Consider the following 12688-nt stretch of genomic DNA (forward strand, 5'->3'; position numbering starts at 1 on the left):
AAAGACATGAGGATACAAGGGAGCAGTGACTGGCTATAATATATAATTTATACAGACTATTTCTGTATAAATTATAGGCACGTCATGTGGGTCTATATGGTGTAATTAATGAGTTTCATCCGAATATTTGGCTGATTCCGACACACACAAAGTAATCATCAACCGTCTCAATTCCAACCCCAAATTAAGGGGAGACTGTGGCTCAGGAGGTAGAGCAGGTCGTCCAATGATACCTGGGTCGGCGGTTCGAATCCCGGCTCGCCGCTTCACCTCCCAATGTATGAATGAATGAACTACACCATTGTAAGGCGCTTTGAGCACTTGGAAAAGCGCTATAAAAAAGAAAAAAAGCGATTAATTATAAATTATTTTGGGAGTTTTTAAAACGGCGTGTGGATCTTCTCTCTCCTTTCTGATACAAGGGAGCTCTCAGGACTTTAACCCATTTAGGCCTGATGAAAAGAATATTCTGAAAGAATATATATTTCTGCCGCATTTTCACGAAAAAAAAAAAAAAGAAGCAGATCTGCTATTTTTCAATAGCTAAAGTATAACATAATGCTTAGTTAATGAATGGTTTAAATGACACTGAAGCCAAACAGAGGGACATGATGAATACTTCTACTTTGCATATCCCCCCCCCCCTCCTCAACGTGACATAAACGTAACGTATTGTTCCACTGCCAGAGGAAGGCATATTATTATAATGTCTGGTCGTGATGATAACAGAGGTTATTGTTCACTGCAGAGCAACGGCAGTGATTGAATTGGATGACACTGTAAAATATATACAGCCCGAACAATGGAGCCAAAGAACACAGTATAGCTTGGTTGACACAATAACCGCACAGTTAACAAACAATGAAGAGACCTGGTGGAAATGCAGAAAAGAGGAGAGAAAGAAAGGAAAGGAAAGGGAAGGACAGGAAAGGAAAGGAAAGGAAAGGAAAGGACAGGACAGGAAAGGAAAGGAAAGGAAAGGAAAGGAAAGGAAGGGAAAGGAAGAGAAGAAAGAAAGAAAGAAAGAAAAACGGCCTGGCTAAAGGAAGAAATTGCAGGAGCAAAAGAAAAGTGCTATTGGTAAATGGTGTATTTATATAGCGCCTTTATCCAAGGCGCTTCACATAGATTGTGCATTACATTCACCCATTCACACACACATTCTTACACCGATGGCGGAGGAAACCATGCAAGGCACCAACCAGCACATCAGGAGCAATTAGGGGTTCAGTGTCTTGCTCAAGGAGGGAGCCCACAGGGTTCGAACTGGCAACTTTGCGGTTAGCATCCAGCCACTCTACCCCTGAGCCACCGCCCTGTCGAAACAAAGCGAAACAAAGGACAATTGTAAGAAAGCTGTTCATAGTATACCCCTAGTTCGGTGGACAGCATGAGGGCCTTTCCCTTGGCAGTGAGGTCTTTGTAGATGGCTTCTATCTCCGACTGATACTGCTGGGTCCTCTCCTCTGTGGTCTGGGTCTCCACGGAGAAAAGCATGTTCCCCACCCTAAGGTCACACACAAAATAGTTCCATGGTTTAGTTTGTGGGTTTAGTTTGTGGGTTCCACTCGGTGGCGCGCTATGAGCTTGTAGATCTGCTATTTTTCAATAGCTAAAGCATAACACAATGCTAACACAAAAAGGGGTTCCCGCTCAGAATGGATTAAATTAAACCAAATGGACCCGGGAGGGTCCAGGAGGGTCCATTAGGTTTTTCATTTTACGCTTTCAAAAGACTTACATTATTGTTAAACATGTGCATTACTTAATTTACGAGAAGTCTTCTATAGACAAGTCAATGTTTGCCCGTTATCTCTCCTATGGTTGGACAAAATATTCTAAGTTTTGGGTCTGAGAGGCTAAATGTCACAACAAATGGTGGGCCATGGCTCAAATACCCAATAAATAATGGGCCTCGACATTAACCCATTTTGGGACGGGAACCCCTTTTGGTGTTTTAAGCATTATATTATACTTTAGCTATTGGAAAATAGCAGAGCTACGAGCTCGTAGGTCTGCTATTTTTGAAAAACTGTGAAAATGTGGCACATTCACGAATGCACACTTGAGGAATTGAAAACACAACACGCACAATCGAAACAAGCCCTTAGCATTATTGTATAACTGTTATCACTAGGGCAGCATGGATTGTATGGCTATCGTTAGCTAATTTCTACTTTACTTTAAATGTGTTTATTTAGACAGGACAATGCATATTAATGGACGTCACATGGACGTAAATACACCGGATATAGCACAGTAGCTAATTTCCACCCGCAGTCCTCACAAGAAACACAAAACAGTCAAAAAGTGGAATACATTTACATAACATCATCATGAATGGTTGCAGCTTTGGCTATTATATCAGCTAATTTCTAGGCTATCGGCAGCTAATTTCTAGGCTATATCGGCAGCTAATTTCTAGGCTATATCGGCAGCTAATTTCTAGGCTATATCGGCAGCTAATTTCTAGGCTATCGGCAGCTAATTTCTAGGCTATATCGGCAGCTAATTTCTAGGCTATATCGGCAGCTAATTTCTAGGCTATATCGGCAGCTAATTTCTAGGCTATATCGGCAGCTAATTTCTAGGCTATATCGGCAGCTAATTTCTAGGCTATCGGCAGCTCATTCCTAGCACTACAGTAGAAAACGTGGAGCAGAGCAGAGCAGAGCAGAGAGCACACCTGTCTCCAGTGATGGTGATGGTGAAGCCGTCGTACTCCTTCCCCGGATCCTTCAGGCTGGGCACCTTGGAGTTGACCGTGAATCCGTCCCTGGTTTTACTGTTGAACTGCTTCAAGAAACAACGCATGCAAGACACACAACACAGCTCATGGGTTTAAGACACACAACACAGCTCATGGGTTTAAGACACACAACACAGACACACAACACAGCTCATGGGTTTAAGACACACAACACAGCTCATGGGTTTAAGACACACAACACAGACACACAACACAGCTCATGGGTTTAAGACACACAACACAGCTCATGGGTTTAAGACACACAACACAGCTCATGGGTTTAAGACACAAAACACAGCTCATGGGTTTAAGACACACAACACAGACACACAACACAGCTCATGGGTTTAAGACACACAACACAGACACACAACACAGCTCATGGGTTTAAGACACACAACACAGCTCATGGGTTTAAGACACACAACACAGACACACAACACAGCTCATGGGTTTAAGACACACAACACAGACACACAACACAGCTCATGGGTTTAAGACACACAACACAGACACACAACACAGCTCATGGGTTTAAGACACACAACACAGACACACAACACAGCTCATGGGTTTCCACTGGTGCACTGCAGGAGATGTGTGAGAAGTTACACAATGAATGCCACACGTTCACCTCTCATTATAAACTGAACTTAGCTCTGGTCCAAAGCTCTAATGCGTTGCATTTAGAGCTATGTTACTCTCAACTTCCGCCGCTCGCATGAATGCAGACCAGCCTCGACTAGCGTAAATAAAAATAACGTTTTTGCTACTCACCAAAACAAAGGCGAGTTGTGTCATTAGAAAGCCTACTTTCCTTAGTGGAAGCACTCTGAGCCCCCCCCACCACACGTATAAACGGTACTTTTTGGCCAAAAGGCGATTTTGTTTCCACCGGAAAAAAATACTTTTAGTTACTCCGCTGCGCCCTCTACTGATATTGCCCAGAGAACTGCCTCATAGAGAATATTGTTCCTCTGGTGAAACAAAATCCCTTTCTGGCCAAAAAGTACAGTTTATACGTGTGGTGGGGGGCTCAGAGTGCGTCCACTAAGGAAAGTAGGCTTTCTAATTACACACCTCGCCTTTGTTTTGGCGAGTAGCAAAAGCGTTCTTTTTATTTACGCTAAAGAGGAGAGGCTGGTCTGCATTCATGCGAGCGGCGGAAGTTGAGAGTAACATAGCTCTAAATGAAACGCATTAGAGCTATGGACCAGAGCTAACCTGAACTGCATCATTACCCCCCCCACCCCTACCTTCATTATAGGAAGCAGATCTTCAACTTTGTTGACATTCTCTAGAGCCTGCCGCACCTCCAGAAGACCTCTGGGATTGTATGCCCTGAGAGAGAGAGAGACAGACAGAGACACAGAGAGAGACACAGAGAGAGAGAGAGAGAGACAGAGACAGAGACAGAGACAGAGACAGAGAGAGAGAGAGAGAGAGAGAGAGAGAGGAGACGAGAAACCAATTAACAAACAGGAGTGAGTAAGTGAGAACACTGGTTCAAAGAATAAAATATAATACAATGGACATTCACATTCCGTTCCATTCCATTTTGGTGTTTCACTGTAAGCATGGTTATACTTTAGCCATTGAAAAATTGCAGATCTACATGCTCATAGCGAGCTTGTAGGTCTGCTATTTTTCAAAAATCGTGAAAATGTGGTGAAAATCTTTGAATATATTATATTCTTTTAGAGTTTTTAACTCAAATCTTTGCTTCCGAAACATATTTTCAGATGGGGGTCGGCGGCCAATTACTTATAATAATAATAATAATAATATAACAACTGACATAGAAACATACTGTAGGGTTTTTCAGAAAACGGTCAGGATTTGTAGAATCGTTCCCAGGTCAAAATGGGTTAAACATGCAATCAACTTCAGGCAAGTCAAATGAAGGCGGTGTGTTTCAAACATGACGTGTTCTTGCGTGTCACCCACCCGTGGTACACCAGGATCCTGTCTTTGATGAAGTTGAGGATATTGTCGAAGTAGGCCAGGTACCGGATGTTTATGATCTGTCCTCTGAACACAGAAACAAAACGCACACTGATCACCTGCTCTTTACTGTATATGCAAACTGTAAACGTTTGATGCAAGCTTCGTGGAGAGTCATAACATAACATGCCAAATCACACTTGTTCCAGCCCAGTGTTATACTTTAGCTATTGAAAAATAGCAGATCTACAAGCTCATAGCGCGCCACCGAGTGGCGCGCTACGAGCTTGTAGGTCTGCTATTTTTGAAAAATCGTGAAAATGTGCCTGAAATCTTTGAATATATATGTTCTTTCAGAGCGAGTTATTAACTCAAATCTTTGCTACTGGGAGGGTCCCTGGAACTACATATTTTCTGATGGGGGTCCGCAGCCAAATACAGATAATTCTGGGGGTCGTTGACATGAAGATGTTTGAGAACAACTGACATAGAAACATGGGTTTTTCAGACAACTGTCATGATTTTGAAGTAATGTTTTTAGAATCGTCCTCCGTTCTAAATGGGCTAGTCTGGAGGCTATAGGTTCCAGTCTTACCGTATGAGGTTGATATGATTGTTAAAGCCTCGACTGAGACTCCTGGCAGGCATCTGGTCTAACCACAACACTGGCTGGTCCGGGTCCGCAATCCTACAGAATAATACAAAAAAATAATACTGTCACTTTGGAGAAAGAGAGACCCATGGGGAGGTGATCAGAATGAACCCATTCTGGACGGGAACCCCTTTGTGTTTTAAGCATTATTTTACACTTAAGCTAAATTAAATAATTATTTTAAATTAAATAGCGGATCTACAAGCTCATAGCGCGGCACCGAGTGGCGCGCTACGAGCTTGTAGGTCTGCTATTTTTCTTTAATCGTGAAAATGTGGCGCAAAGCTTTGAATATATATTCTTTCCGAGCGAACGTTTTTAACTAGAATCTTTGCTTCTGGGAGGTCCCTGGAACAACATATTTTCAGATGGGGGTCAGCGGCTGAATACATATATTTTTGCGGGTCCTTGACATGAAAATGTTTGAGAACTACTGACATAGAAACATGAAGAAAACTGTCAGGATTTAGAAGAAGTAGGATCGTTCCTGGGCGGGAACCCATTTTGGTGTCAGCATCATGTTATGCTTTAGCTATTGAAAAATAGCAGATCTACAAGCTCATAGCGCGCCACTCGGTGGCGCGCTACGAGCTTGTAGGTCTGCTATTTTTTGAAAAATCGAAGAACGACTGACGTAGAAGACATTTTTAACATTCTCAGGTCAGAATGGAAAACTGTCAGGATGTAGAAGACATTTTTAGAATCTGATCTCAGGTCAGAATGGGTTAATCTCTCTCTTCTATGGAGCATTCGGGCACTTTGTGAACCCTTCTCACCTTCTCCACTTGACGGCGATATCGAACATGTCCCTCCACTGCATCTGCCGGGTCTTCCCGTTCACTCGCACCTTGGAGTTGCTCCACGTCCGGTGCATGGCCTGCATGACCTCCAGGGTGGCCAGGCCCATGGCTGGGGAGGACACGTCATTATTACTATCATTACCATGGACCCCATGGCTGGGGAGGACACGTCATTATTACTATCATTACCATGGACCCCATGGCTGGGGAGGACACGTCATTATTACTATTATTACCATGGACCCCATGGCTGGGGAGGACACGTCATTATTACTATCATTACCATGGACCCCATGGCTGGGGAGGACAGGTCATTATTACTATCATTACCATGGACCCCATGGCTGGGGAGGACACGTCATTATTACTATCATTACCATGGACCCCATGGCTGGGGAGGACAGGTCATTATTACTATCATTACCATGGACCCCATGGCTGGGGAGGACAGGTCATTATTACTATCATTACCATGGACCCCATGGCTGGGGAGGACACGTCATTATTACTATCATTACCATGGACCCATGGCTGGGGAGGACACGTCAATATGAATGTTACATTACTGTCATTACCATGGACCCCATGGCTGGGGAGGGCACGTCAATATGAATGTTACATTACTGTCATTACCATGGACCCCATGGCTGGGGAGGACAGGTCATTATTACTATCATTACCATGGACCCATGGCTGGGGAGGACACGTCAATATGAATGTTACATTACTGTCATTACCATGGACCCCATGGCTGGGGAGGGCACGTCAATATGAATGTTACATTACTGTCATTACCATGGACCCCATGGCTGGGGAGGACAGGTCATTATTACTATCATTACCATGGACCCCATGGCTGGGGAGGACACGTCATTATTACTATCATTACCATGGACCCCATGGCTGGGGAGGACCAGGTCAATATGAATGTTACATTACTGTCATTACCATGGACCCCATGGCTGGGGAGGACAGGTCATTATTACTATCATTACCATGGACCCCATGGCTGGGGAGGACAGGTCATTATTACTATCATTACCATGGACCCCATGGCTGGGGAGGACAGGTCATTATTACTATCATTACCATGGACCCATGGCTGGGGAGGACACGTCATTATTACTATCATTACCATGGACCCATGGCTGGGGAGGACACGTCAATATGAATGTTACATTACTGTCATTACCATGGACCCCATGGCTGGGGAGGGCACGTCAATATGAATGTTACATTACTGTCATTACCATGGACCCCATGGCTGGGGAGGACAGGTCATTATTACTATCATTACCATGGACCCATGGCTGGGGAGGACACGTCAATATGAATGTTACATTACTGTCATTACCATGGACCCCATGGCTGGGGAGGGCACGTCAATATGAATGTTACATTACTGTCATTACCATGGACCCCATGGCTGGGGAGGACAGGTCATTATTACTATCATTACCATGGACCCCATGGCTGGGGAGGACACGTCATTATTACTATCATTACCATGGACCCCATGGCTGGGGAGGACCAGGTCAATATGAATGTTACATTACTGTCATTACCATGGACCCCATGGCTGGGGAGGACAGGTCATTATTACTATCATTACCATGGACCCCATGGCTGGGGAGGACAGGTCATTATTACTATCATTACCATGGACCCCATGGCTGGGGAGGACCAGGTCAATATGAATGTTACATTACTGTCATTACCATGGACCCCATGGCTGGGGAGGACAGGTCAATATGAGCAGGGAGGGAAGGAAGGGGCAATATGAATGGTACATTATTGTGGCAAAAAAGTATTTCCATTTGTTGGAATTTGCCAGCAGATGTCACTGTTCATTGCAGCTCAAAAGGCTTCAGAACACGCAAAGTAAACCCCAGACCACAGAAAATCCACTGAATGTTCAAAGTTCAGGTTGTGTGGGTGTAATTGAAGTCATAAAACCAAAAAAAATGATAAATGAAAATGACATAAGCTAAGTGTGCAGAATTCACATGCACACTGATGACTGGGTGTGTATGTGGTGGTACCTCTGTGTATTCTCCTGTTGGGCAGGAAGCCTAGTGTGTTGTATTGACTGGGTGTGTATGTGGTGGTACCTCTGTGTATTCTCCTGTTGGGCAGGAAGCCTGGTGTGTTGTATTGCATTAGCGCCCCCAGGTGGTCGGCCGTGCAGATGAGCTTCTGCACCTCGCTGCTGTAGCTGTCAAAGTTCTGAGGTAGCACGTCTCTGCAAACAACAAGGACAGGACATGCTACTGTACTGTACTGTACTGTACTGTACTGTACTGTACTGTACTGTACTGTACTGTACTGTACTGTACTGTACTGTACTGTACTGTACTGTACGTAGAAGGCTAGCTCTGGTCCATAGCCAATGCTTCTATGATTCTGCCCTGCATTGGCTATGCTACTTTCGCTTTTAACTCTCACATGGAACTCAGACCAGCCTCTCCTCTTTAGCGTAAATAAAAATAACGTTTTTGCTACTCACCAAAACAAAGGCGGGTTGTGTCATTAGAAAGCCTACTTTCCTTAGTGGACGCACTCTGAGCCCCCCACCACACGTATAAACGGTACTTTTTGGCCAAAAGAATATATTTTTTCACCAGAGGAAAAATATTCTCTATGAGGCAGTTCTCTGGGCAATATCAGTAGAGGGCGCAGCGGAGTAACTAAAAGTATTCTTTTTCCCGGTGGAAACAAAATCCCTTTTTATCCAAAAAGTACCGTTTATACGTGTGGTGGGGGGGGGCTCAGAGTGCTCCCACTAAGGAAAGTAGGCTTTCTATTGAGTAATGACACAACCCACCTTTGTTTTGGTGAGTAGCAAAAACGTTCTTTTTATTTACGCTAAAGAGGCTGGTGTGCATTCATGTGAGATTCATGTAAGATTTAACTCATTCTGACCGGGCACCCATTTTGGTGTCAGCATCATGTTATGCTTTAGCCATTTAAAAATAGCAGATCTACAAGCTCGTATCGCGCCACTCGGTGGCGCGATACGAGCTTGTAGATCTGCTATTTTTGAAAAATCGAAGAGCGACTGACATTTTTAGAATCTCATCTCAGGTCAGAATGGGTTCATCAGACCAGTGTGTGTCCGGCGGAAACCTCGTATGAATCTGATCTCAGGTCAGAATGGGTTAAAAGCTAACGTAGCATAGCCAATGCAGGGCAGAATCTAGCAGAAGGCTAGCTTTTGGTATTTTTTAACCCCCACTGCACTGGCTGAGAGTTTAACAATAACATTCAATACTTGCAGTCATTTCCCCGCCAATAACTTGTTTACCACATTTACCCATCGCCTTATTTATTCACAAAAACAATGCGATCACGGTAACAGTTTAGCGTGCAGTTGTACTTTTAGCTTGCGATGATCGGGAAGCAAACTGCAGTATCTGATAACAGTTATCACCCTCTATGTCCATATTATAACAGGATACAGAGAGGCTGGGTTTGTGATTTACAATTTACAATTTAGCAGACGCTCTTAATCCAGAGCGATTTACATTAAGAAAGAACAAAAAAGCATGGGAATAAATCACTTAAAAAGCATTTATCATGAAACATGCCTAAGCTAAGAACGTAACAGTGGAATATCTATATAATGAAACTATACATATAAACTATACATATATACTATGCTATGCTATACATATTATGTACTATGACGTGCTATGACTACATACAATGCAATTATAGTGCTGCCTATCTACATAACATGCTAGAAGTCTGTATCACATGCTAATACAACCCTAGTCTCAACGTACTTGATGTGCGGCTGCAGGCCGGGCTGCTCCTCGTAGTCTTCGATGAGGAAAGGCAGGTTCTTGGCCCAGTGGTTCTTGAAGTTCCCCGGCAGGTCCTGGTCCACGTTGTACTCTGCGACCGGAATGTCCAGGTGGGAGTGCAGGTAGCGAGAGTACTCTGGGAGAAGGGAACACGTCATAGAGACATCGAATCATTAAGACATTCTGACCCGAGATCAGATTCTAAAAATGTCTGTTTGAAAATGACAGTTTTCTGAAAAAGCTATGTTTCTATGTCAGTCGTTCTTCCATTTTTCAAAAATAGCAGAGCTACAAGCTCGTAGCTTGGGGGGGGGGGTCGGCTGCAAATTACATATATTTTTGGGGGTCCTTGACCTGAAAATGTTTGAGAACCACCGACATATAGAAACATGGGGTTTTTAGAAAACTAAATAGAGGAAATATATCAGTGATCAACTGTAGGTGTACACTGTGGTGCACAGACAGTACAGACAGTACAGACAGTACCTCTGAGGTATTTGACTTTGAGGTATTCAGTGATGAATGAATGAATGAATGAGTTTATTGCGAACATTATTTGAAATCAAATACATTAAATTAAAACACTGAAACAAAAAAAGAAAATACTCTAACAATGTCCGAAAAGGAGTAGGGTGAAGTATTAAACTTATTAGGCCCCTACCCCCTTTTGCTTTTACACATATACCCTAATAGTATATATCGTTAGCCTCATAGGATAAATGCCTAAGTCATTTTTTGGCGAAATTGAGATTTCTGCATACAGGTGATCTCCTGGGGCTGCTGCATCGTTCTGGATCATCGCCTATGTCCTCAGCCAATCACAAAGCTCACAATCTTCAAAAATGATGATCTGCCTAAGTCACTTGTGTGATTTGAGCATTTTTACGTTGCCGCCTAACTCACTTTGTGTGACTTGGGCATTTTTACATTGCATACACAGCAAACAACAGTTACTCTAATAGACCCCCAGGTGTTTAGTATGGAGTTAACATTACTCTAACAGACCCCCAGGTGTTTAGTATGGAGTTAACATTACTCTAATAGACCCCCAGGTGTTTAGTATGGAGTTAACATTATTCTAATAGACCCCCAGGTGTTCTGTATGGAGTTAACATTACTCTAATAGACCCCAGGTGTTTAGTATGGAGTTAACATCACTCTAATAGACCCCCAGGTGTTTAGTATGTAGTTAACATTACTCTAACAGACCCCCAGGTGTTTAGTATGGAGTTAACATTACTCTAACAGACCCCCAGGTGTTTAGTATGGAGTTAACATCACTCTAATAGACCCCCAGGTGTTTAGTATGGAGTTAACATTACTCTAATAGACCCCCAGGTGTTTAGTATGGAGTTAACATTACTCTAATAGACCCCCAGGTGTTTAGTATGGAGTTAACATCACTCTAATAGACCCCCAGGTGTTTAGTATGGAGTTAACATCACTCTAATAGACCCCCAGGTGTTTAGTATGGAGTTAACATCACTCTAATAGACCCCCAGGTGTTCTGTATGGAGTTAACATTACTCTAACAGACCCCCAGGTGTTTAGTATGGAGTTAACATTACTCTAACAGACCCCCAGGTGTTTAGTATGGAGTTAACATTACTCTAATAGACCCCCAGGTGTTCTGTATGGAGTTAACATTACTCTAACAGACCCCCAGGTGTTTAGTATGGAGTTAACATCACTCTAATAGACCCCCAGGTGTTTAGTATGGAGTTAACATCACTCTAATAGACCCCCAGGTGTTCTGTATGGAGTTAACATTACTCTAACAGACCCCCAGGTGTTTAGTATGGAGTTAACATTACTCTAACAGACCCCCAGGTGTTTAGTATGGAGTTAACATCACTCTAATAGACCCCCAGGTGTTCTGTATGGAGTTAACATTACTCTAACAGACCCCAAGGTGTTTAGTATGGAGTTAACATTACTCTAATAGACCCCCAGGTGTTTAGTATGGAGTTAACATCACTCTAATAGACCCCCAGGTGTTCTGTATGGAGTTAACATTACTCTAACAGACCCCCAGGTGTTTAGTATGGAGTTAACATTACTCTAATAGACCCCCAGGTGTTTAGTATGGAGTTAACATCACTCTAATAGACCCCCAGGTGTTCTGTATGGAGTTAACATTACTCTAATAGACCCCCAGGTGTTCTGTATGGAGTTAACATTACTCTAACAGACCCCCAGGTGTTTAGTATGGAGTTAACATCACTCTAATATACCCCCAGGTGTTCTGTATGGAGTTAACATTACTCTAACAGACCCCCAGGTGTTTAGTATGGAGTTAACATCACTCTAATAGACCCCCAGGTGTTCTGTATGGAGTTAACATTACTCTAACAGACCCCCAGGTGTTTAGTATGGAGTTAACATTACTCTAATAGACCCCCAGGTGTTTAGTATGGAGTTAACATTACTCTAATAGACCCCCAGGTGTTTAGTATGGAGTTAACATCACTCTAATAGACCCCCAGGTGTTCTGTATGGAGTTAACATTACTCTAACAGACCCCCAGGTGTTTAGTATGGAGTTAACATTACTCTAATAGACCCCCAGGTGTTTAGTATGGAGTTAACATCACTCTAATAGACCCCCAGGTGTTCTGTATGGAGTTAACATTACTCTAACAGACCCCCAGGTGTTTAGTATGGAGTTAACATTACTCTAATAGACCCCCAGGTGTTTAGTATGGAGTTAACATCACTCTAATAGACCCCCAGGTGTT

The 12688-nt window shown here is 43.2% G+C and overlaps 1 protein-coding gene across 1 annotated transcript in view; it reads right to left on the reverse strand.

Annotated features, from left to right (window-relative positions):
* The window catches only part of ttc13 (tetratricopeptide repeat domain 13), a gene marked incomplete at its 5' end in the record, with an annotated part of 42289 nt that overhangs the window by 6890 nt on the left and 22711 nt on the right, over positions 1–12688 (reverse strand). The window contains 8 exons of the mRNA XM_083791021.1: positions 1372–1507; positions 2687–2796; positions 4006–4090; positions 4697–4780; positions 5289–5381; positions 6122–6254; positions 8257–8387; positions 9931–10087. Of these exons, the coding sequence (XP_083647147.1) occupies positions 1372–1507; positions 2687–2796; positions 4006–4090; positions 4697–4780; positions 5289–5381; positions 6122–6254; positions 8257–8387; positions 9931–10087 (929 nt within the window). The remainder of the gene's footprint in view (positions 1–1371; positions 1508–2686; positions 2797–4005; positions 4091–4696; positions 4781–5288; positions 5382–6121; positions 6255–8256; positions 8388–9930; positions 10088–12688) is intronic.

Source organism: Protomyctophum parallelum (genome assembly GCF_964188405.1).
Source record: "Protomyctophum parallelum genome assembly, chromosome: 19".
In the NCBI taxonomy this organism is placed as follows: domain Eukaryota; kingdom Metazoa; phylum Chordata; class Actinopteri; order Myctophiformes; family Myctophidae; genus Protomyctophum; species Protomyctophum parallelum.